The sequence below is a fragment of the Amyelois transitella genome, chromosome 8 (assembly GCF_032362555.1).
Source record: "Amyelois transitella isolate CPQ chromosome 8, ilAmyTran1.1, whole genome shotgun sequence".
NCBI lineage: Eukaryota > Metazoa > Arthropoda > Insecta > Lepidoptera > Pyralidae > Amyelois > Amyelois transitella.
In genome coordinates this window covers 8,088,695-8,115,715 of record NC_083511.1, presented here as the reverse complement: position 1 = coordinate 8,115,715, position 27,021 = coordinate 8,088,695, and the positions used below count along the sequence as shown (strand labels likewise).

At 34.9% G+C, this 27,021-nt stretch overlaps 3 protein-coding genes across 6 annotated transcripts in view; 1 reads left to right on the top strand and 2 right to left on the bottom strand.

Annotated features, from left to right (window-relative positions):
- LOC106136502 (lysine-specific demethylase 3B) overlaps positions 1 to 27,021 on the bottom strand; it is a 151,080-nt gene that overhangs the window by 79,896 nt on the left and 44,163 nt on the right. Inside the window, exons 6-7 of one of the 2 annotated variants that reach the window (XM_013337073.2) lie at positions 25,496 to 25,563; positions 2,239 to 2,347 (exon numbers count right to left, since the gene is read on the bottom strand). In XM_013337073.2, the coding sequence (XP_013192527.2) occupies positions 2,239 to 2,347; positions 25,496 to 25,563 (177 nt within the window). Of the gene's footprint in view, positions 1 to 2,238; positions 2,348 to 17,298; positions 17,332 to 25,495; positions 25,564 to 27,021 lie in introns of those variants that run through there. The other variant, XM_060945642.1, reaches the window with a different exon arrangement.
- LOC132902041 (putative nuclease HARBI1) lies at positions 5,822 to 8,130 on the top strand. Its single transcript, XM_060945643.1, has 5 exons — positions 5,822 to 6,425; positions 6,507 to 6,703; positions 6,782 to 6,914; positions 7,083 to 7,215; positions 7,712 to 8,130. Exons 1-5 carry the CDS (start codon positions 6,195 to 6,197, stop codon positions 8,128 to 8,130), a joined length of 1,113 nt encoding a protein of 370 aa, XP_060801626.1. The 5' UTR covers positions 5,822 to 6,194.
- On the bottom strand, positions 7,655 to 10,535 carry LOC132902042 (myb-related transcription factor, partner of profilin-like). 3 transcript variants are annotated; one of them, XM_060945646.1, is made up of 4 exons: positions 9,207 to 10,535; positions 9,036 to 9,092; positions 8,404 to 8,810; positions 7,655 to 8,126 (listed from the first exon to the last, which is right to left on the bottom strand). In XM_060945646.1, the coding sequence occupies exons 1-4, from the start codon at positions 9,480 to 9,482 to the stop codon at positions 8,096 to 8,098; spliced, it is 771 nt and encodes a 256-aa protein (XP_060801629.1). In that variant the 5' UTR covers positions 9,483 to 10,535; the 3' UTR covers positions 7,655 to 8,095. The 3 variants fall into 3 exon arrangements, with proteins under 3 accessions (XP_060801629.1, XP_060801628.1, XP_060801627.1); XM_060945645.1 differs by having other exon boundaries at positions 7,655 to 8,810; positions 9,207 to 9,395; positions 9,611 to 10,535; XM_060945644.1 differs by having other exon boundaries at positions 7,655 to 8,810.

Genomic DNA, 27,021 nt, shown 5'->3' with positions numbered 1-27,021 from the left:
GCCGGGGCCACGAAATTTAATATATTTAAGTATTTTGAATTATTCAGGGAATAATCAACTGCTATCTCATTCATAAAATAAGAGGAGAATACCTATTTAAATATGTATAGGGGTCGGGGAGCGCCAACGAAATTGGAAAATCGAAGCGGTTGAATGTAATTACGAATACGGTCCAAACGTGACCGTTTTCGAATATAATTTAAAGTGAAATACCAGCTAGTAACAGGCGACAAACAAGCAATATTTTATTTTCAAGGCATTCATCGATCAATTGATATTTTTCAAGAAAAAGACCTATGAGAGCAGTTAATATATCTTGTATGTCAAGGACATTAAATCGATGGATAGTGTTAGACGCTGGTGTTTATAAAAAATAAATTCTTACATTCTTCGTTTACAAATCAAAATTGCTGAAAGAAATAAAAGATAAAGGAAAACTTGGCAGCAACATTAAATATTAAAATTCATTTAAAGCATATATACACTTGCGGGTAGTATTTTACAAAAAGTACTTGCACAGTGTAGTTTTCTGTGATTTATATGACATGTATTTGAACGTGTGCTCGCCTACCCCCTACCACCCCGGTGGGGCCCGACCATTCCGTGACGTCACAATGCTGTCACATGCAGCTTCGCACGAAATGAAACCACGTTTTATCAGCTTTTATCGCAGACCTATTATTTCAGTCAAAGGGCTATAATACTATTTCTACAGCAGGAGCAGAAGTTTCTAGTGCGAATATGTATGAAATATTTTAATCAAGGCTGTAAGAAACTATATTGAACTTGTAACGTGAAGGATTCTCAAAGAAACATGAACTTGATCTGATTTAATCCTTGCCGAGAACGAGACATAATAAGTTCTTGGCGAACGAATTTTAAAATCCTCGACTTCACATCTAATAAAATAAACAAACATATTTAGAAATGTTATTATGAAAAAGCTAACAAAACTAACAAGGAGATCTCTATTTTTGTATCAAGTTTTACCCGCACAAAGCATACTTTATAAGCCAACATTCACAATATTGACCAAGGAAGGTCAAATATTTACATATTGCAGGGAATGTTATTGAACAATACGTTGAAAGCAGTCTCTTGAGATATAAATGAAACTGCGAGAAGACGTTACAGGAGCGTATAGGATCAGTTTTAACTCGTTTATGTAAAACTGGCTTTGTTCCAGCATTTCCAACTCAGTGGGCTATAGTACTGGGTTATGCACATCCGCAAGGCTATAAAAATTTAGTAACATGCACGTGGTATGATGTAAATCTCTCGACTCGCTTCAAGCGGGTGTTTGTACTAAACAGATTTACATATCATGCATAACAAGTGGAGATTTGGCACGTTCCGTACTGATAACAACATGTATCGATTCTGACAATATTCCACTCGTTTGATCAGATAATAAACCTATTGATACAAATTGTTGTATATAGTATGTTGCTTCAGAACACAATGTGGCGTAATGGAAATAACTTATAGAAGATAACTAAGTATAATGACAAATTATCTTTGAATGCAATGTAAAATTGGTTTTAAGTAGATGAAGTTGGTGTAGGGAATGGTTAAATGAAAATGTTTTCAATTTAATCTCACTGTAGAGACCGAACGTATTACCTGAATGCCTAGATCCTGAATCCCATCCCATTTAGCCGAAAGCCGAAACGACCCCGGCGGGCTTTAGACACTAATTCAAGTAAGTACTACGTACATTGGATTCCATCTCCGTTATAAACAGTAGATGGAACTAAGCGGGCGAGTAACATTCACGACTCGGAGGAAATTCTTCTGTATCAATCTAGAAGGTACGTCTATTCTAATGTCTTTTACTGCCAAGGGTAACTCATAGCTTTATACCAAAACCGGTGTATATTTTTACGAAGGACAAATATTTTGCAAGTTACTTTGTTTTAATTTTTCATCATCCTCCTTGAACCTCGTTTCGTCTTTAGCTATTTAAAGTAGACCCCGAAATATGCCTATGGCCACATAAAAAACACAACAAAGTTAACATCAGAAGAGATTACCACAAAAAAACGGATATTTCTTTAAGACGATGGGTTTGCAACCTTGAATCTCAATTCTATAATAAAGCCACACAGCTAAACGTGGCCTTTCAGTCTTTTCGAATCTGTCAGCACTGTCTATCCCGTAAGGGATCAAGACGTGATCATATGTATGTAATGCATAAATATTTCCTTCAGGGATCTGATGATTTGCTGCTTGACTTACCTTGTGGTTGTGGTGGTGGTTCTGCTGACGTGATCTGCCCGTTGCTTCTCACTGCTGCCTTCTTCCTGCCGGTGGTCGCTGGACTCTTGGTGCTCTCTCGCTCGACCCTCTGAAAGAAAAAAACAAATTATAATCAATACCTACAACTAAAGAAATTAGGCGACTAAAATATTAGGCAACGACATCACAGGATCATCAAGTTTGGCCAAAAAATTATCCCTAAAATATCTGTAACGATAACTTAATATCACCTGATAAATTCAGCCATCATTAATGCTACCTTATTCATTGCTATACTTAATATACATAATTATGATAAGCCAGTTCATAAAACAAGCAACATTTATATTTATGGAGGAAAAATAAAAGAGCATGATAACACGGAATCATTAAAAAGTAATTTAGGTCAGCGTCTAATCTTCGTCTCATTTTTGGGCGTAATCGGTGCAATAACCTCTTAAAGGCTAAACAGCGTTAATCGGGAGGATATTCGAACGTTAGAAGTAATCGTGTTACAAAGTGATCTTTGAAATGGGATTATTCAGTCGTGAAGCACTTAGGGTTACCAAACGTCAGACACAGTTTAGCTATATGGATTGCATGTCCCATCAAAATTTATGGTGCCGGTTCGTACGTCTTTTCATATTGCGGATTAAGAATCATGAGTGCCAATGGTTTAAGTTACAGCTGAAGAGTTTCATGTAAGAGATAAACAAATAAAACCTTCATTCCGTCAATTGAGTTTTTGCCATAAAATATCAACGTTCGAAAACGACAAAAACTCAACCGCATTGTAGTTCGGCCGTTTTACCCAAATGATTTTATTTATTTTCTATGGCATTTTTTCGCCATCGATTTTTCAATCGGCATGCGAGGTGGGAAATATTAGGCTAATCTCGCAGATTTATCCGGGCAATACGTTTAGCGACCTGACAACCCTATATCCACTTATTTCGGCTGACGAGGGCGATGGTCGATCCGAAAACGATGAGTCACGGCCGATCGTGGCCTGTGCTGAGTCACGTCTGCGTCGGCACGGTGCGGAGCGCGGACTCAGCAGCTCCCAGCTTACCTAGGATTGCCAGAACATTCGGAAATTTTGTAGACGATGCGTTTTTCTTTTTGATTATGCTGACTTATATGTACTTGGAATGTAAGAATATGATTCGCTTTGAGTAAAGTAAAATGTTCTTTAAACAAATATTTGGTAATTTTTTTCATCTTTGTAGGGACACCTGAAATTATTTGCATTTTCTTATTTTGTACGATATTCAGAATTCTCTTGATACACAATACACTTAATTGAATTTGAAAAATATTGTTTTATTTCTTGGATTTGCAAACTTAGTAACTCAAAACGTTACCATACCTAGGGCAATTGAAACCTTTACTGATTGATATTGGATAATGACAGGGCAGCTTTACCAACCATTTCTTATTCATTACCTTTGCCTTTCATTAGCGTCAGTTACAGCCGCGCGTGCAAAAACTTGATTCCATTTCGATTGATATATATTTTTACTACCTACTTAACTATGAAGAAAACTTTAATATTTCTGAAGAAATACTATGAGCGATTTGTCAATTTGGAATCAACAAAATTTTGCGGAAGATTTTTTTAAGAACAGCTAACGTCAATCAGCGGTGAAATATTAAGTATGAAAAGATTGTAAACAAAACATAATTGAAAATCGGACTTTTATTTAACATCACTTCGAGTATCTTTGATCTCAGTGAATGTGAGAAAATGTTGGCTCAGCTGACCGAATGTTGTCATAACACAAATTTACAGCAAAAACACGCGAAAGGGTGGGAGGGTTGAGGGTGTGGGGCGCAACTGGCAACACACTAAGTACTCGTGAAAAATGGGGCAATCGGGGAGCCGGGGGGTCTATTCGGGTGGAAAGTGGGGTCGGAGGGCCCATCGGTCTCGTGAACTGTTTAAATGTGCAGTATGCTGCGACAGCGTGCTGCGTCATCTTAGACTTAAAAATCGCCTCCAACAAAACTTACATAACGCATTGTTTAGAAATTTATTATTTTCGTGTGGCGCCGGCAATCAATTGGAAATGATTAACATTCACCAAAACAAACGTAAGTGTAGGAGTCGATAATAACCCTCGGTTCGGTTTAACTTTTATTTACTAAATATGAATAGAAAGTTCCAAAACGTTAATTAAAACTTTACATTTGTATTGCTCAGAATGAGGGAAAGCGGCGAGGCGGTGACTCACCGAGCAGGTTCACTTTGTTATTGACTTTGTTCTGCTCCGTTTCTGGTTTTATGTAATTTTAACGACGTTTCAAATTAAAACGATTATTTTTTGTATATTGCTACTGCCATATTTGACTACTACCATTCTGCTAGTGGATATAAGTTAAACACATATCGAAATACTTATTTAATTTATTTATTTCGTCCCTTTTGTTTGAATATACCAATATATCAAGAGATATCAACTAAAAGTTTTATTTTTAAGGGCTTACGCAGCACAATAACCTTATTAAGTTTCAGTCTATCGCTGGTCCTTGGAAACGTGGTAGGCAGATATTTTTTTTTAATTTATCCATTCCCTTTTATCTATAGAAATAAAATGTCTCCCCAGTAGTACGAGGTGACCACCAAAACTTTTTGTTTACATTACTGTTATTTACATTTCATTACGAATTCGTATAAATAAATTTTTCTGCGCATTGCAGCGTAAATATCATTATTGATATTGCCTTTTACAATTTCAATACATGTGTGATTCGCTGAAATTCTCTCTTTGTTTTTATTATTACACACAGACCGGAAATTGAAATGGCTGTACGTTAAAACTTTACATTTAATGAAATATTTGGAATATAATTAAACGTACACTGGAGCTTTAATTAAAATTAAATTGATAAGAAATACCCTTAACATTATGGTTTCGTTAAAAGTAAGAATGCTTTTAAGCGGTCATTAACAATCGCAAATAGAAAGTGTTATTGTGGAGAAAGTGCATGTGACCCCGCCGTGGAGATCTGGGCCACGGCTTCTTGCGCAAGAAGTGCACGCTTTGCATAGCCGTGCCGCTGCAACGCGTTATCATACAGCACGTGGAGGGAATACGAAGTGCGTCAAACGGTCCACTGCGCGTCTAATCGCTAATTGTGCGTTATTAGTAAACGCGTCTGTGGTGCGTCGGTTTTTGAACATCGGCAGCTAGTGGTGAGTACTTTTAATGTGAGTAAATTAGGTCTGTCTCTTCAGATTCAGAAAGTATTCGTTTGTAATACTAATAGTTTTCAAATTTTCTTCCCGAAAAGATACTACTCAAATCATGTCACTAGAGACTTTAGAGCCACCTCACTAATGTTTAAGGAGTAAAACAAAAAAGAGTACCACAAAAGGTTAACGAGTTTCCAACGATTAAATTCGTAAACAAGAAAAAGTTCAATCTAGAAAAATGTAAGACAACAGCAATGAGATAATACATGTAACATATAAGAAAAATCAAGAAAGAAAAGATCAGATCAAAGAGGTTATACCCGTAATAGGCGTTCCGAGATAGAGGTTCATTAAAGAAGACAGCAGGCTTACTATCATCTTTAAATGCGAGCCAGTTTAGGGCCTAAACTGATCTGCATCGCAAATTCGTACCACCACGTTAATTAAACGATCCAGTTTAGGTCTTCACCAAAACTGAGTCGCAATCCGATATCATTCACTCATTTTTGTATACAAAACCGTACCATAACGTGTGTTGAAAACCTAAACTGATACGCTTAGCTGTCAAAGTAAGCGATTCAAAAAAAGTTACTATTTCAGCAAGTCCAGTGGCTTATTGAAGTTATAAAATTGGGTAAAAAAATTGAAATACAGCTTTTTAAGGCGGAAATTATTCTTGATGTGTTATACAAGTGATATGTGAAGTAATTTTTGGCAATTAATATAGATTTTACGTACCTATTCATTTTATTATTTCAAGATGTGTGATGACGAGCTTGTGTTATTTGAGTTCCTAGAAAGCGATTATAATACTTCTTTGCGAAGACGAAGGCTCTTAGCTCGAAATCAGTTTAACCCCTTTGATTGGGAAGATACGGAGTTTATGAAACGATATCGACTGTCAAAAAATTTGGTAACGAAACTTTGTGAAGAGATTCGGCCTATGATGAACGTCCCTAAAAGAGCTACCGATTTATCTGTAGAGACAAAAGTAAGTGCCTGCTTATACCTTTACTTCGTAATTTACTTTTTGCAAGCAAATCAATAACAAAGGTAATCTATTTTGTTTTAGGTTTTAACTGCTTTATCTTTTTTTGCAACTGGTTCTTACCAGAGACCTATAGGTGATATAAGTGGGCATTCCTTGGCTCAACAAACTGTTTCAAAAGCAATTGCTCAGGTGACTGCATGCATTAACTCCATGGAAATGAGAGAAAAATATATAGTTTTCCCAAGAAGCCATGAAGACCGAAATAAAATAAGGGCAAGGTGACAAAACAGTATCCATATTTTTAATTTATTGATATTGGCAGATTCATACTATAATACATTTTTAAAATTTTCTAGATTTTATCAAAAATTTGGCATTCCTGGGGTTCTAGGGTGCATAGACTGCACACAAATAGCTATTATAAGACCTACAGAAAATGAAGAACGATATTTCTGTAGAAAACATTACCATTCATTGAATGTTCAGCTTGTAAGTACCTTTACAATCATCTGTTAATCATTTATTATACATACATACATTTAATCACATCTTTATCCCTAGTGGGGAAGTCAGAGCGACCAATATACCACCCTATAAATTCCATAAATTATTTTAAGCTTATTATTTAGTTGTAAGAATTGGCAATTGAAATTCTAGATTTGTGATGCAGATATGCAAATAACAAGCGTGGATGCTAGTTTTGGAGGGGCCACACATGATTCCTTCATATGGAATTCCCATCCCATTAAAAATCATTTGGAAAATTTGGATGAAACAACATGGTTATTAGGTAAGATGGTACATTGGTGTAAACTTAAATATATTTATTTTTCTATCATAAGCTTTAAAAGCACAGCCTTTGTATCAATGGTACGCTATAGCATACCATTATACAAAATGTATTATAATACATTTGCAATTTATTATTAAAATTAGATTGATTTTGATACTCAAGAAACTTTATTATTTGTCAGCTTTATTTTCCCCGATTGCAACATATTTATATACATTTCGAATTTTATATATGTACATGATATTAATAATAAAACTACTTTAGTGTAAAGTTTTAATTTATAAGCAAAAGACTTGCACAAAAGATGATTATAATAATATAAATTCATAATATGAATTCATATATTAAAATATCACATCTTTATCCTTTACGAAGCAGATAGTCTCCTTCCGAAAGGCTACATTTAACTGGGTGATTCGAAATTAAATAAATAAACAAAAGTAATAAAAATATATTATGAAGTATATTTATTACAAAAAAAATATTTTTACAGGTGATTCTGGCTATCCACTGAGGAAGTTTCTTATGACACCAGTGGTAAATGCTCTTCCTGAAACTCCGGAAGGCCACTACACTAATGTACATGTTCGAGCCAGGAATGTAATTGAGAGAACTATTGGCCTTCTAAAGTCACGCTTTCGTTGCCTCTTGGCCCACAGAGTTCTACACTATAAACCCCAAGTTGCTGCATCTATTGTTAATGCTTGTGTCATTTTACACAATATTTGCAATAAAGCAAACCTTCCAGCACCAGAAATAAGTGATGCAGACAGCTCTCAAGAAGCTCAAATGCAGCCTGCCAATCTTGCTGAAGATACTGTGAGTAGCAGCCAAAACAACCAAGCACTTCAACAGGGTGTAGCTATTCGAAATGATCTCATTCGTCGACTGTGGGATGTCCGGCGTTCCTGAAATGAAAGTTATTAAGTAAAAATTATAAATTATAATGTATATTAATGTTAATTAAAATTAATTAATACATAAGGTTTTAAGTCCACTTTTATTTTATTATTAGGATAAATTTTATGTTTCATTAGATTAAAATTTGTTAACTTTATATAGCATTGTTATAAAATTTAATTACATTTATAGTTTAGTACCCAATTTAGTAACTATTTAATTTCTGTTATTAAAGTGTGTTTTAGATTTAAATAAATACTGCAGTTAAAATATAAATATAAAAACCTAGATAGTAATATTTGTTTGATTTCTCGGATCTCCGCCACCAGTTGTCCCAAGAGATTAGTATTTCTTTCCTCTATTTCGGCTCTGCGGCTCGAGATTTCTATGAGAGATCGGCGAGCCGCCTCCTGGGACACGGGCGGGTCCCGTCGCAGCGCGCGGCGTGGGCGGCGGCGGCGCGGCGTAGAGCCGGCAGCCCGCGGAGAGCGGCGCGGCGTGCGCGGTGACCGCGCGGCAGGAGGCTGCACTTCCGTAGCCTGCGGCGCTGGCGGGGGCGTTAACATCCTCGACGGACCGGGCTGAGGTTCATTTCCTCCCCAGTATTCTAAAACACTTAGAGATCCTCCATCCTGCGCCTCGTCTTCATTGGGGAGATTCCGTTTGTCTTGTCCAAACTCTTGGGTAGCTTCCTGTAAGAAATATACTTAATTTATTTATTTTTAACTTAAAAATATATGTAACTAAATTCACATTAATTTATAAAAAGACAAATATATAATACCTTTTTTGTTTTTATGAATAAATTTAAACCTTTCAATGAAATTCATATTCATAAATCTAAAAAACGATGACTATATAAGACTTCATAATATGAAAATAAAATAATAATTAATTGAACAGTAAAAAGAACTTACTTCTATTGTTGGGGTTAAAATTCTATTCGAGGCAACTGGCTGAGGTTCTATTGGTTCCTGAAACGAAATTAAGTATTTTTAATTTTCATTTAGTTTTGACATTAAAAAAATTTATACATGCATAATTTACATAATATTTTTTATTAATTAGGACATTTTTATTGATCTTACCCTTTCAAAATTTGGTTGCACTCTAATTCCTGGCAGACCAGTGCCAAAATCCTGACCCACAATAAGCAAAAACTTCTCTTCTATTTCAGTAAGAGGCCTCACATTTGAAGGGCCCCCTCCAGTCAGTTGATGCGACGCTCTGACTAACGCAACATTCTTTTTTAATTTAGATTTATAATCATTCCAATACTGTAAAATACAAAAACTTAAGTAAAATTCCAATACAAATACAAAAATTTGAAAGTTGATGAAGTTATTAGGCTTTGTTACATGCATACGAGTACATATAACCGCGACTTTATCCCTTGTTTATAGGCAGAACCATGATATGATGTATGGATCAATAACAGAACGAAATTCAAATAATGATTACGTCTACAACATAAAAAGAAATGTTTACGTACTTTGCACCATCCTTTCCAATCTTTTGTTGCTCCATCACCGTGCGAGTTTAAATGCTGCGCTATCTCTTCCCACATTCTTTTTGAAAACTCCCTTGCTTGGGACGTTTTATTAAAGCCTGTAGCTAAGCACCTATTTTTATTTAAAAACTCCCATAGCTGCTCAAGCTGGCTGAAAGTAACTCTTCGAGTGTGGGAGACGCTATAAAAAAACAACCACTTAAAATAGTTTTGTTGAAAGAATAAGGTCCCATTCAAATTGACTAACACACTTGTTTATATTTAAAATGTATTCTAGACGATTAAAGTAGTAAAATAATTTACTTACGACATTATGATTTTGTAAAAATTATCCTTTTTTCACTTAAATAATATTCAAAAACACGCACATAAACAAACGAATCTGCCGCTACAGGTACTTATTACGAACCACTTAACTCGAAATCAAAGTACGTTCCGTTCCGAATTTGTGTACACATCATATTGCTTTAAACGTTTTAGTTAAAAACAGTCGTACATACTATTTAAATAAAATTTAGCTGTATTTTGAAGTTTTCACATAAACTTGGTAAATTGGTGCTAGTTTAGAATATATATTTTTGTATAAGTAACAAATAAATAAACATTCTTTGGCACAATATAATGAGAATTTCGTATAAGGGAACGCAAATCTAGTGACATTACCGAGCGAGATAAAATATTGAGAGATCGTATAGCTTGTTCTCTTTCTTTCGTCTGCCAGCAGCTGTCACCGGGGAGTGCGACTCAGAGACAACTTTTATTTTTTATTTGATTTCATTCGTTCACTAACGATTCAATTACGACTTTGTTTTAGTAAGGTGGTGGTATGAATTGAACGCGATTGATTTTAGGTTCCTAAACTGGATAGGTCTGTATTTGAATCGTTTTGTAATAGTTGATGGTAGGCCTGCAGTTTGATCTGTCACGCACAGACAACGATAAGGGTAAAAGGAAAGGGCTTGGGTAAACCCATGGAGGGTGAACAAACAACCCCGGTTTCATGATTGTTGTTCTTTTACGAGGATGTACACAGTATGGGACTATAAAATTGATAACAGTAGCACGAGAAATTATACTGAAGATAATAAAAGTTGAACATGAAAGAAAACTCAATAGTATTTTTCGAGTGTGTTTTTAAAGGCTCATTTCGCTTCTATAACATATACTTACAAACACGTAAATATGTAATGATCCTTCGAGACGGATCTACTAAAATTCAAGAAAATTTTATAGTTATGTCTAATAAAATGTGGGCGCTGTTTCTGAACTGATATACCCAAAGCTACGGTAAACTCAATCTCAGAGTTTTTAACTTTGTAGTGAAGTAACTGCCAAGTGCTTATTTTCGATCTGCTTACTACATGATTCACAAGCTCATACTGTTGACATTTCCCCATTAATTAAACGCCTACGCCGTCATCTCAATTTGACGACTAAGCTTATGTGTTCACAAGTCATCCATTTAGCTCGACGAAGCATAGTTAATTTTATTATGTTAACTTAACAACTTGTATAATAATTCATAACTTTACTCTTATAACATTATTGTATAACCTTGTAAATAGAGTGAAGATTGTGAGTAAAAATATAGGTATACCGGGACCAATTGGATTACGTGAATTTATGTTTTCTTAAATGATCCGGAAAAGACAATTCACACACTAGAATATTCTGCCAACCTTATAGTATGTTAAACCTAATAAGTGATTCCATAGAACACGCCACAATAGGTTTGTGTATCGAAGGCAGTACAAAGGACGACATCCAATGCTACCAGCCGCCTTGTTTGCGTAGTGAATAGTGTATCGATTCACCGCTAAATGCCTACTCTGTGTACAACTGCATATCATGTGCGACCACCGCCGTTCCATTTTGTCTGATTAATAGCGTATTCGTGTTTATTGGTTAATTAATTATGAGTTATTATTATCGGTAGTATTGACACAGATCTATATTCGGTTAATATTGAAATAAGCGTCATGAAATCCAAAACATAACTGATCTTTTCTTAATTTTATACTTGTTTGTTTTTGAAAAACATACAGTAATAATAAGTTGGAGTACGGTATATAATAAAATCACTTCATTTAAGGAAATATAATTGTTTTTATTAGAAAGAGAATCCCCGAGATAGAACTTATATTATAACCTAATAAAATTATCACATTACTCATATTACCGCAAAATAAACAACGAACAAGGAAACTGCTCATGTTATAGTTATAAATACAAAGTAACATCGAAGATAGAGTAGCTGCACATTAATTAGGTCAGCTTTTATCTCTGACCTCACAGGACTCGGTCTAATCTTTCCGTTATTTATCGTTACGACACATAATTAATATTATAGTATTTGTGTGTAACTAAAAACTATTTCGCGAGTTTTTGATCCTCTCAAGCCCATGGGAGCTTTCATAATTACCCATATGAACAAATATACATAAGTACATGTCCGCGGTAGGATTAGTACTATTAAGATTAGCAGGATCCTGTGCCTACCTTTATATCACGATCACGATTTACCGATGCTCGACTTTCGCTAAGGGACATTCGTTAATAAAAGTTACTATAGCTGAAAAAAAGTAACCAACAAGCAATACAACAGTTATTAACCTTTGATCTTTGGAACAAAATGTAATTTTATGTATTAGAGACATTCTATCTTAAGATGTCTCGAGTCTTTGGAATGAATATTTAATAAGAGTTTACCCAGTTACCTTAAAATAATATGTTCTATAAATAATAACTTTATGTATAATGTACATTATGTATGTATCTTATACATACAAAATTGTTTACATAGCCTAGAAACATCAAAGGAAATGGATCCTTTGAATTGGAATTAAAAGTACTTTTATTCCAAGAATTGAAAAGTAATTTTATTTCCTAAATGACAGTTTCTTAAAGAAGTAGAGATATTTTCTTGTTTCAGTGGAATTTATAAACAACATTTATACCTTTAAAATAATTTTACTTTTTATACTTTAATAATATTTTTAAGCCAGTTTCATTAAACATGTTGAACATTAACAAATATGTTTTAATTTGAACAATGTCTATGTAAAATTGTTAACGCATTTATAGGAATATTTAGGATTCACATAATTCTTTTGAAACAGCATTAACTCACTGACTAAACTATCTGACTGGTGCCTATCATGCATGACTGAATCAGTCAAGACTATAGCAATATGAAATAGAGCTCTATATTCATTTATGATTTTTTTACTGAGATTCAGATAAACACAGGTTGTTAGCAAATCGCCTAAAATTGGAATACCAAGTTCATTATAATAAACATCAAAGCGCTAATAGAAGTCATCAGTTGTCAATTACAACCCTAAACACAATTTTGCACAAGTTTCTATAATAAACGCGAACAGCGATAAATCTCCAAGGGCCGACGAGTGCCAATACTGAACTCATCAATTCCTGCCACGGGTAATGTATTACTAACATTATTGGTCGATCCGGAACTCCGGGGTGAATGGCCCATTCAGTGTAAGGGCTGATTTATTTAGATAGCGGCACTGGACTTGGCAAATAATGGGAATGTTTGCAGAGTCCTTCTCATGTCTAAACGTGAGTATTTTCTGTCTCAGAATCAAATACTTCGAAAATTAATCACAACAAATGTGTATACCAAACATGAGGCTGATAAAAATGATTTGTTTTAATTTTTTATTTTAACATTCATACTGGCATTTCATATCCAAGCCGCGCCTATTTTGGTATAATTATTTGTTCTAGATGGATGTTGACTTATTATGACCCAGTTATGCCCAAATAACTCAATGCCCAAAACATAGATATAAAATATTTAAAAGTACCTATGAAATTAAAAACACAAAATAATTACAAAGTGTTCGCGTGAATCTAAACTAAAAAAATACGATAAAATTTAAGTTTTAACTTTTTTATTCGCTGGCATTTCTATAGAACAAAGAGAGAGACATTAAAAACTATAAAAACGGCCCCAGAATATAATTGTAAAGGTGCTTTCATATCAGACAGCCGCCTTCCACAGGCCGATGCGTGCGCCGTGCACCGCGCACCATGCAGTTACGCAAGATAATGCATCGTTATGCAACTCGTTAGTGCACTGCAGGTAAATGCTAGCAGCCGTGAGCAGACGGGTTTTACTTACTATAGAACACTGCATGTCAAGCGCCGGGATTCGTTTTAATGTAAACTGCATATATGTATATCGAGCGAAGTAAAGTCACCTAAGGCGGCATAGTAAAGCATCGAGCGAGCATAATTATAATAACGGTTAAAATGTATGTTTTGATTACTGTCACCACGGTTAATCAACTTTCTTTGTTTAAATCTTCGAGTCTAGACTAAAATATGATTTCATATCATGCCAAACTTTCATAGGAAGGCTATAACACCTGTCAAAAAGCGGTCATTATAATCGTTACAAAATCAAAGTGATACAAAAGAACGGGTTGTTTTGTTATGCAGGCATCTGTACTTCGGTTCGCAGTTATCATGTATTCAGAGTTCGGTGCCTATACTAGTAAGACCGGTGCCTCTCCCAGCGACCGGTGGGAAACTGGTTGGTCAGCCTAGCCTATGCTGAGTACCGATATAACTAGATAAGGTATTACTGTAAGTATACTGCAACTAACGAGTGAGCCGATGTGATCTGCTGCAATTATAAGGTCTTATCGTGTGTGAAATGTTTAGAAATACATTTAAAATACCGAAAACTGGTCAGTGTGTAGTGATAAATCCAAAACAAAGCACAATGGCTACGGCTGCAACTGCCAACTACTAAGCAATAGGCAGTTACTCCTTCCTTTCTTCTTTCCTTGCAGTATCCACTTTTATCCCTCTGTTCATGCAAGCTCATAGGATGCTAGGATATATTACAATATTGTTACCTTATTCTTAACATTCGTTAGAATTATAAAAACGGGAACTTCACAAATTAGTCAAAAATAAAGAAAATTTAACAAATAAGAATAACGCGAATAAGCAATAAAATAGTTTCGGCAAATACACGAACGAGCGTCAAAATATAATAAAACTGGAATTTTTGGCCTAACGCCACAAGTCTTACAGAATTGGGTTTATAACATTTTTAAAGGTTTGTAATTGCCAAATGCATTAACCAATTAATTGCATTTCCTTTACATAAATTGTTACTTCCATTAACACCGATTTAAATGAAATGGGAATTCCTAATTAAGAGAAGTTATTAAGGTATTATCGTGTACGTTATACGATTAAATATTTTATTGTGAATTCAGTCAAGGATAGTGAAAAACGTTTCCCAATAACCGTTTTCAAGAGGTTAAAAACATTTGCTTTTGGCATACATGTGTGTATGTGTGTGTAATAATCATACCTATCTGTCAAATACTTGATTGAAAAATTTGTCATGGTATTGTTGGCGGAAAATTGACTTATATTTTACTTTATATAAAAAAATAGCATTTCAAGTATTCGCTGCCAACCCAACCCTTATACCTAATACTTGTATTTTATAAAGCACCATAGTTCATAAACACAGATTTGACGCAATGCACCATCATTATGTGTGTCCTTTTAGTCTTCAAATACATCGTTTCTAATAAAGTGGTTCGCATTGACCTTATCACACATAAGCGAGGCGATAATTAAAATTATACAAACCGCAAACAGGTACTTATAAGAGGTGTGTATTCATCATTAATAACTCCCACTGCACGCGTGACGTCAATAAGACGAGTTATTAAATCAAAACAAGTTGATTTGCATGATACCGCATCTCGATTGCATGCGATTATCGTAAATCGATCGTAATGGTACAGTACTGTACAAGACACGACCGCCGGAACTACGGGTATAGCTGCCTTAAAGCATAAATAAAAACCTGTCATAGATAATTATGATACTAGATATAAGTTGCAATGTAGTAACGCACACAAAAGAATTCACGTATCGATATCTAAAGTAACATATTCTATTGATCAGATCAGTTGCTTCATTCATTTAAAAGTTGAGCGATGACAAACAATAAAAACAAAGTAAGCTAAACTTGATCATCGTGAACCAGAGATTCTTTCTGTGCTAAAGTAATTTTGTGATCATAGTAAATTTATTCCGTCTCACGCTTTGACCCGGCGAACTGATGACTAAGGCATTTTACGAGTTCCTTTGTAAAAGAACAATTGAATTGAGATAATCTTCGCATTGTACTAACTCTTTCCGGAATCCATTGTCCAGCTATTATGACGCCTAACGTAATGTTGCGATAACAATATAAACAAGCCAAAACGCTGAACATAGGTAACAATACTTACCTATTCAATTTTATATGCAGATTAAATATTAGAGAATTAACATCTTACTATTGTAAGCTGTACTTACACTCGTGTGCTCTGAACATTTAAATGAAAGCATCCTCTCAATATTACGAGAGAACTCGGGCCAAAACGGTTCACGTAAACCTATCCTTCCGTGCTATATTTATTTGTTGTGGCCGGCCAGGTGAGATTTATTCACGTTTAGCTGCAACATGGTGCGGTGGGCGTACGTGGGCCGCCGCCCGGCTCAGAGGTAACTAACTATACGTGCGAGCCGCCTTTATGTTGTCGCGACTAGCATTCAAGTCCATATAGGGGAGTTTATTGCCATTTACGTATATAATTTCAAAAGGAATGCACAAATAACAATGCCTTGTATTGTATACGAGCACCTGCCGACTGCGGAGATTTACGAAAGAGTTAGGGCCTTTTGTGACACTGAAACTTTAGAAATGCATCATTGCGATTGTGAATTTGAAAAGAATGGTTAATCTGATGTTTATATCTCTATCGCACGAAACAATGGTCGAACAAAGAAGTTAAAAAAAATAAAAGCAAACAGTTTTGAGTCCAATGAGCTGTTTCCTTCCAAAGCGAAATAATAACAATAACAGCATGGCGGCGAGTACTACGTGTGGTGTTCGTCGATTAGTGATGCGCGCAACGCAACTGATCTAATTCCGGAGTTACGATTTCGTTTATCTGTCAGCGTTCTCCGAAAGAATCATAAACAGCTCGGAATTAACGGTCTGGTAAGCAACGTTGCATGTTCGGAGAGAAGGCAATGTATTCCACGCAGGTGAGACAGAGAGCTCTTATCGGGGTGTGGCTATCGCTACTTTATATGCACTGCCTGGATAGTTGCATGCGAGGGCATCTGCATATATATACGTGTATGTTAAGCTCGTGCTCATGCCATTATATGCTAATTAGCTTTCCGATGCATTATCACTGTTGCAGATCAGAACGTAATACTCTGATAAGACATAGATTAGACTTCCAATTAAATGCAACCAAATAGCTTTCATTACTTTATATAGACGATTTATCGATATTAGGCTTAGAACCGAAGTAGATTTATACTTTATTTATTCATTAAAAATACTGAGTACCAAGACGATTAAATGCTACTGAAGATATCATATACCACATTTTACCAAAGAAAAGAAAACAAAACACGAACAAAGCCTAATGCTATTTAGATACATGTAAGTAAGTAAGAATATTAGCTTTTTTATAAATAGGGAAGAAATAAATAAACAAAATCCATTAACCCAAAAGATATATAATTAAGAATAAAACATTAGGCAGGTGTCTCAAATAGAAAGGGTAAATAACGAAGCGTACTAATTAAGACTAATCATACGACAGTACCGGTGACGCTGAAGCCGGCGTCCGGTGCTCCACCGTGCACAATGGCCACAATCCACCAAAATCACTTCACGACGTCCGCGTACTAAGTACAATTCGAAAGAACATGTGACGCTAGTGCGGTGAAAGGTAAGATGCGTTCCGTAAACGGTTCCGAGTAACAAGTAACCGAGCGTTGTGTTGGCCGGCGCGGGAGAATGGCGCAAACTGGCGGCTGCGGGAGGGGCTCCCCTGCAGCCCCCGCCGCCCCCCTCGCCTCCGAGCATGGCATGGCCCGGCCACCAGACACGAGCTTGCATAATTAATTATACTTCACACACTGCGCCTTCCTTACATGCAAGGTCATTGTTTTTATGTTGCATATATATATTTGGAATGTCCGGTCCGATAAGTTGTTTATGAAGCTGTTATTGTGGTAAGGTCAAGATGATTATCATTAATTTGCTTAAACAATAGAGTGGATGTCAATCAAGTATTTTGAAAACTAATTTTCGTGAAACTAAAACAACGACAAAAAGTAAATGTTATGATTCAACTGTAGAAAATTATATATTCAAATTAATCTGTAATTTCGGTCAAAATGAATATTAACCTTCAAACAAAACAAGAATAAAGTAGTGAGTAGCACGTTAATATAGACCCTTTTGACGGTTGTAGGGTGGTGGGAGGGGTCGAGTGAGGGTGTTCGGTTTCCCGGGCGTGCCAGACGAATCCCGGTCCCGGACTTGTCGCGATCGATAACCGTATCCGCTGCACGGGAACTCACATTAACTAACTTGCTGGATAGAGGTGGAAAGTCGGCCGATGTTGTTACAAACTTTACCGATTACAGTTGCCCGAGAAACTCTCTTGTTATTCTAAATGAATCAACAACTCGGTATGGGGGGAGAGAAACAAACAATATTGACGCCCTTTCCGCTACTGCTTCCGAGAATGTTATCAACACAAGTCTGAGTTTGTCGAATACGTTTAAGGAATAATTAAAAGACATAGGATAAATACAAAGTAATTAAAAGTAAACTGATTGTATAGTTTGATCTTGTTACTGCTATTATATGTTGTGTCTATTCTTTTGTTGTAAAAAGAACTTAGGAAAAGCGAATCAAATTCAAGGTTAGCCTTGTCGAAGGCCAAGGTCTTCTTATGCGCTTCAATATGAGTTTCAATTGTACTCTGACTTTATCTTACAAAAGATTTATCCGACAGTGTAATAACAAGGCCTCGAACATTAATACCTTGAGTAATAATCTTGTTACAACATAGAAAGTAATTACGATTTGAAACTAAGAATTTTGGCGTAAGATCAAAAGATATTTCATGCTCGCGTAATACATAATTAATTTGCACAATAATATATTTTGTTTATATATATGAAACAGGAGTTCTACTTCGTATTTGGATTTAATTAAAATATCGATTTACTTAGAAATTACAATGCTTTTAATGAAAAAGATGATAGTAAAATTATAAATAATAAAACAGAGGTTTATCTGTATATAGTTCTAAAATTAGAAGTCTCTATTGATCACAACGAAGATACGATTACGAGTAGGTTACATAACAGTAGTCAGTAACAGTCGGCCTCTTGATTACTCAACTACGGCTATAACTCATAGATGACGTCTACGCGCGTGTGATAAGGAAACAAATGGCAGATGACGAGCATTAATCATCATTACATTGTCAACGGGGTGACCCCGATCATGTGTTCCCGACCGAAATGCACGAATTCAGTTGGAGACCTCAATTTCAGCTCTTATGTGAGCTGAATAATTTTTAAGTGAGTATTATTAATTTATCGTGGTTTGGTAAGACATATTTGAAGAATTGTTATGCTAATTCTGGTAAACTTGTAGTCTTACTTAATCTTCTATCTCAGAGATTTGTAATTGTAAGGCATATTTTTTTGTTTTCATAAGATTTAAAGGAACTACCGAATATTTCATGTCGTTCAAAAAAATTCTTTCCTTTTCTGGAATGTCTATGATCTGAAAAAGAAATTTTGTTTGAATGTTTAGGTGGAATTCATAAAAAGTGTGACGCTGCAGCAAATCCCACCGTAATAGGAAAAGTTTCAATCGATTCACTGGCACGAGCAACTCTCACGGCGAAATAGGCACTATTATGAGAACCTGATTCGCTTCTTGAATTTTCTATCACATGCTCGGATCCGCTTGTCTCCGAGGATTTTTTTTTAAGTTAGATGATGTATTTTTTCAATATCGGGCGTTTCGGTTTAAGGTTTATTTCACAATCTTTGCCTTTACTATAATTTAAAAAACAACGTAATTGACTGACTGATCTTTGAACACAGTTTAATTGTTTAAAAATTACTATTTGAAACACACCTTAAGCTAGACAATTATATACATATATCTTAATATGTGCTTCAGCGGTTTATTATATAGATATAAAATTATGAAAACCTATAACAATTTACTAGAATATTTCGAGAAGCTTTTATGTTTATAAACAGCGAGTCTAAAAATGCTAGTTTATATGAATTGGTCAGAGGTGGCGAGTTCCCGCTGGCAGCCAGCCAACGCGAATGGTTCTGAATGTTACCCAAACTATGCAATGCGATACGTTGCATTGCTCATGTTTCAGTTTCAAAGTTATTTAGATGATGTTGGTTATTTTCAGATAAGTTATCATTGCATTATCATAAAAAATCTATCACGGCAGATAAATTTGAATAATCTTACTATTTTGACTTTTTTGATCAATATAGACAAAGCTATCGATTGAAATACAAATTCTGCCTTTACTTTGTAAGCCAGACCATCAAGTCACCCACCAAATTCGTTCTTGACTTAAAAATTAAAGTAGCTTTTGAGCGATAATTTTTATACAAAATAAATCGCTTTGCTTCAACGCATTTCATACGCGTACACTCATTACGTAACGTACGTAATAACAGTAGGATTTATGAGAATTGTGAAGACGTTCTCGAGATTTCCCATCTCCTTTAATTTCCTTGCTTTGCATGTAATCTTCAATCTCCCAACCACAAACTCCATTATGGAGGTCTGTGTATTCAAATAAATTCCGTAGAATGATATGCTGTTAGTATAGCAATGTTTACAAAATAGGCCACCCTGACTCGTGAGTCCTATGTAGACGTACTTAGGAACTATAGACTTTGTTCTGGTTGTAGGTATTAATCCTTGCCTCACAACAAAGTAATGCAGAGTCGCAGAACCAAGCAAAGGAGTCAAAATAATACATACTACACTTGCTATAAGCGGACGTTAGAAGATTCCGACGATCATGGAATAGTCAATTACGAGCAGCACAGTTATTAATGAGCAATTACAGAATTTTAGGAGTACACCTTATTTGCATTTGAGCCTAAAAAGGATTTAAGTTGGTCAACAAGCCATGGATGATGCATGGTGTATTGTTTTCATGATCACACTCAACTCTTGATGAGTTTCTTTCGAGACGATTATTTAGTTAGTAATAAATGATTCTCAATCTCTAAGAATTACATTACGTGCATTAAAATAAATTTTATGATTCTATTATTACTTCCCATTTTATGGAACCGTTAAAGAGTTTATATTTCAAGAAATACGAGTGGGCGCCTAAACAAATTAAATATGTCACATTAAACATAAATAATGTCGTTGACTTAATAATAATAATCGTTATCTGAGAACAGATATTTATTACTCATAAACATCCGTTTTAATCGGGTTTTATAATAGACGCAAGTTCTATTAACACAGATTTAAGTGTGGAAATCAGGAAATCAATTCGGATAATAGTACGAATTACACACATTAACTTGAGTGTTAAGTAGTTAAATGTTTTATGATCCTATGATTTATTCATTGGATAATAATTGATTTTTAGTTACACAATATGTTTCGTCACATTATTCTTGAAAAGGTATCCCCAACTTATGAGCTTCATTAAAATGTTATAAGAAAGTATCCAAAACACGTTTCGTCCAAAAACACCTAATGTATGCCGTATCATTATGCCGTGTGGATCCCAGCACCAATAGAAAAAAAGAATACGATTACTTCATCTCTTTCCCAAAGATGTCGTAAAAGGCGACTAAGTGATAAGCATCCTGTCACATGTCACTGTTATATTATATTATATCATACAATTATAATAATTGAAGAAACAATTACTACGGAACAAATTAAACTTTCTGCAATTACTGTTTTTATTATTGACAACGCAATCTAATTTTGGAACTAGACGTAAAACCACTTTAAATAAAATGACCGTTCACTTTACTAAAGTCAATATAACATATAAAAAGCAGCTTAGTAATAACAGTTTCACGATCACAGTGCACCTGCACGCTATGACCGCTCTAGCAATCTGAATCCAATTCTAAGTGCAGTTTGTAAAGTCTCATTTAGAACTACTTCAGCATGTTAGTTGGGGACACGAGTAAGGACTACAGTTTAGCATTCCACTCACAGACCGACAGAGAAGGGGCTATGACGGCACAGCCGGAGGGAAAAGCGAGGATAGTACCGGGGTATACTTTTCGAATCGATAGTCTAAGAGCATTCATAATGCTTCTGATATCCTCGTGGCACGCGTGGATTCCATAAGATGAATTGTTTATGGATTCTAAAAACTCAACTGAATAGGGTCTGGGAATCAGACAAATTACTAAAGAGAAAATTTGCTCCCCTCAACTCTGTCAAATCGACGAAGTGTTCGCGTAATAGCATTACTTGCAGGATTTGCATGGAGTCGGGTGTTCGTTCATTTATAATTGGTAGAGGTAGAGGAATGCGCTTTAATGGAGCACAATTTGCGTCTTTATGTATCTCAAACTTGATTTCCGTTGGCTATGCAAATCCGCTATTGTTTTGAACATTGTAGACGGGCAAAGTAGACGTGACTTGAATAATTTACGTCATAATGTTGAAATACAATACTTTTAGACTCAAATAATGGTGGCATCTTTGCTAAAAAAATATGTTGTGAACAAAATGTGTTCTTTCTGTCATGTCAAAATATATTTTGGCATCTAAATCTTTATTTCAAGCCTTAGTATATAATATCTAAATGTCCTTTATTATTTCCTCCTTATTCTTTCTCCGCAATATCACTTGATGAAAGCTAGTATTCAATAAAGACAATGCAAATACCGCAGCTTATCAACGATCTTAACTCTATCGCAGCAATTAATATCACTGAACAGAAGATGGGGTGTTCATTAATGAGCAGAATTTCCTAACAAAGCCCAATTGATTTACGAGTTGCGTGTCCAGATTGGAGCAGCAAACATGGCCATCTGAGTTATAGGCGAGGGTGCCGCGCGCATACGTATGAGGGCAGCAGCGGCCATTTCATGCCGGCGCGTGACAAACATGACCAATGGCCTGTGCGCCGCTAAATCTTTGGCTGCCACAGCAAAAATGCACACGACAGTTATTTCAATGGATGTACTCGTTTTTATTATTTACGACCATAAAAAGTGGTTAAAAGGGTAGGGTTAAATCTATGTGAAAGTAAGTATTAAAGTAATGTAGAAACATAGATAGTTATTAAGATCAGCCAAAATGTTATCATCTTTACTTTCGAATCCTATAAATATGTTTCCTTAAATCTATTCCTATTGACCTAAATAACTCTTAGCTTTCGTTGAGGACTCCACACTTCCCATTTAAATACAACAAAATCTTTTAAATTTCATACACGTTACGAAAATTGGTAGTGACATCACAAAGAGCCAGGGAAAATACACGTGGAACGTACTTTAAAACCTTGACTAACGTCCAATTTAAGAGGACCTACTGTTCACCCCTAGTTAATACTAGATCTTAAAATATGCGGTCGTTTGCGAGATACCCAGAGTTCTTGTATAATTGGCTGTGAAAGCATTACATCACCCTAGGGCCATCATGGGCAGTAACGACGTTCTACTTTCTTTGTCTTCGTTTTGCGTAGAATGGTATAATCTACAACCTTTGTTCTTGTTATAATTGGGTCGTTAGACATTTTTGACCTATATTAAGTATCAAAGATTATAAAAAATACAGATGTTTTTCTGCTAATTGTAATGTAATTTTGATAATAATGCTTTTAAGATTATACAATATCTTAAATAATCTTATTGAGACGCAAAATATCTACTTATACTATCTTATTTAAATTAAAAAGATTATGTCACTTATAGCTTTGTTCTCATGTTTCTAATCTTAAACAGATAAGATTAAAAATAATTTCACTATTATGATAATGCAACATTCTCTAGTGTTGACAAATGACAAAGATAATTAATAAACGCCCGCCGTAACAGCGTTGCGGCGTTAAAAGCTTGACGTATATTTATTCTTGTGCCTGTCATTTGTCTTGTTATAAAGAAAAATTAATAAAAAAAGGAAGCGGCGGAGCTCATCTAAGTATTTAAAAAAATTTATGAATCGTTGTAAGAATTATTTCTTAAAATTTGTTTTTCTAGTTTATTTTAATACAAGACCGATATTATAAGAACACTTAAGTAGCAAAGCTCTTTAATAATCCCTATTACTCGTATTGGGAATTATTTTGCTTCTAAAGTGTAATTTTGTAATAAGATATTCAAGAGTAATTTCATCTTCTAAGATTCAAGGTTCTTACGAAGCCTTGAGCCGTAGCCTTTAGACAAAAGTTCTAAAATAGACTATTTAATTTATTTTTTCGTTCCAGAGCTTCAGGCTTTAAGAGCAAAAAAAGCCCTTTAAAGATTTACCCCTCGAGAAATAGAACATAATATAAAATACATTTTTATGTTATACATCGCTCCCACGGGATAAGGCGCCCTTTGAAATATAGACAACACGGAGATCTACTATGTCTTAGTAATATCTTCATAAAAAAGTAAAAAAATTTAATGTAAATTTCATTTATCCGTTAGAATAAGAAGATATGGAAATAATAACTAAATAAACGTTAGTATTAAACTTTATATTGTCACATCAAAGTTCACTGCTACACCTCCTACAAAACAGGACTGAATGAAAGCGGGTTTGTACAAAACATCATAAATTATATTTATCTCAACCGATTTTTTTATCGTTATGGTCTCGACCAAGTTTCTGGTAATTGCCTTTTATCTGAGCACGATCGCAGTAGCACTTGTGTGTTTAATGGGCTAAAACTAAAAGCTAATTATCTCCCACACTTGTAACTTTGCCGATCTAAATTAGAATTGCGGGTGAAGTTGTGAAGCTATGTATGTATATGTTGGGAAGGAACGCTCCGACTGCGTCCAACTCAAACATCCCACGATTAACATTAGTTTAAAACAATGCCGGTGGATCCAAACTAAGTTCATAGTGTTTCTATTCCAATATTCAAATGAGTTCAGTGGCACAGAAACTCTAACGTTTAGTTAGCAGCACGTGAAACCTTAATAGAGAAGCTAGAGAGAAAATAAGTGACTTCGTTTACATATTCGGATTTTTTAAGTAACTTTTGACATCTATGCGAAAACAGGGAAACCTTTGTTTTCTTTTGATCTGGGTTTTTTAAGGAAAATTTTCTTCAGTCTCAAAAAACATACATGTAAAATTACAGTAAACCAAGAAAGTGCCTTCAGAATTTCATGAAATTTTCTTTAGTTGCTATCCCAATTACTGTTTAACGTTAGACACAATTTTTATCCGACATAGGTACTTAGTAAAGTTTTTGTTTTTATTTGTTCAACTCGTTTCAGGCAAAACAAGCGTTCATATTTTCTTATAGAATAATAGTTTATGGCAAGTTCAGTGTAGACTTGATCCTTTAGCACTAAAATAATGAATCCTCTATTAGTCATTGCCGTATTTAGCTGAACCCGGGCTGGGTTCAGGATAAAGTTGGCGTATGCGTCAACAGGCGCCGCGTCCGTCGCGACATGGCCAGGAATAGACAAACTAAAAAAGTATTACCAGGTACTTACACAACTTTAATGTATTGTAATGAATGAAGCAATATCCATACTTATATTGTACTTACATGTGAAAGTGTGTATGTTTGTCCGTCTTTCACGTCAAAACTACTAGATAAAGACTACTATCTTCTTGGTTAGGGCAAAAGTATGTTTTTAAGTTAATAAGTAGTAAAAATACCGTTATTATTTATAAAGACTTTATACAATATCATTTCCTTATAAAGTCCTTTGAAATATGGAATTCATTAAATAAGTCATCCATAAACTTAGAGAAAATGTTTATGTTAAATTAAAAGGTAAACTTACTTGAAGGTTCGAGCGAGATCGTCGCGGCATCACGCCCACCACTTCTCCCCTCATTATAGATTCAATAACTGTAAAAAGAAACAAGAAATAAGTTGAATTCACCTTTGGCATATTCTTAATTTCTAAAATAAAGAATAATAAGTTGGAAATATGTAAAAATAGGTAAAACACGGGCTTACGAGTGGTTATTACCGCCATGAATTAACTACAGCATAACTTGCCCTTTTTTTAGTTCCTACAATTACCGATCAGAACATGTTTGCTCGCGGAAAAAGGACAAAACGTCATGCTACGGAAAATCTAAGTATTATCATTATCGGAGAAGAAGGAGACTTGCATTGCCACAGTGCGTATGAAGTTGATCTCAAGTTAGTTTCAAAGGTATACAAAAGTGAAACCTTTTTAATTTGAGCTTCTAATATAAAAATAACACTTTGTAATGAGAAAAATAAAAAGAAGCAAGTAGGCGTAATCTTGACTTCCTTTCTTTGGAAATTACGCGGGCGTAAACATGATATAGCCAACAAAAGAAATTTATTCTTTTATTGAAAAATATTGTAGCTACAACACATTCATATTTTGTTCTCTCTGAGTAGGATATTTTTCTAAGAATCACTGTATGATGTATATAAGAATATGTAAATTAGGTACGTCGCTAGGGATTTTTCCTTTGTAGTGACGTAATCATATGGCTTCAATCCAATTACTGGTAAGGTGGCGGCCGTTATCCGCTATCATTATAATTATATTATAACGTTATTTATAATGTATTGTAGATATTACATAATAGCTATGATATCGACACAATAGATCTATTATACTTTCACATCAAAGAACAACTGATTGCCCCGGGCGAATCAATACGGGCTGAATAGCTGAGGGCTTCAACGTTTTGTTGAATTGCTATTGGCTTCAACAATTAATTGATGAGTTTTATATTCAGCTTTATATTATGATGAGAAAATAAAAAAAAATCGTTGGAATGACATCTAAACATCATGAAGAAGGATCAATAACAATTATTTTATTATGTACCTGCAGTCAATTTAAAATGCCATATGCACCTATTCTAAACGATTTCATAAAATATTTAAACACACCGGGCTGCAAATTTACAAGACACAAAATTTGATCAACACACTGATATTTTATTAAAAATAATTTTCTTTATCATAATTATGTAGCTTAACCTGATAACAGACTATTTATAACAAAGATACACCCGCAGATGGGCATAGTATGATAACCCGTGCATTACATAAGTCCATTGTTCGCGTACTGCTATCGTAATTAATCATACCCCTTTGTTTGGTTGTATAACCAGCGGCCGAGACGCGATTGCTATAACTGGATAAATTATGAATGCTAACAATACACAATAACTAAACTGAACCCAATTGATGTCCGTAGTACCTAATATATCTCTATTTTTAGTTCATTTGAATAAACGGTCAATACTCAAGGACAGTTGGTTACATGGTCAAACTATCGAAAAAATATTGGCGCGCTGGGAATTGAACACAAAA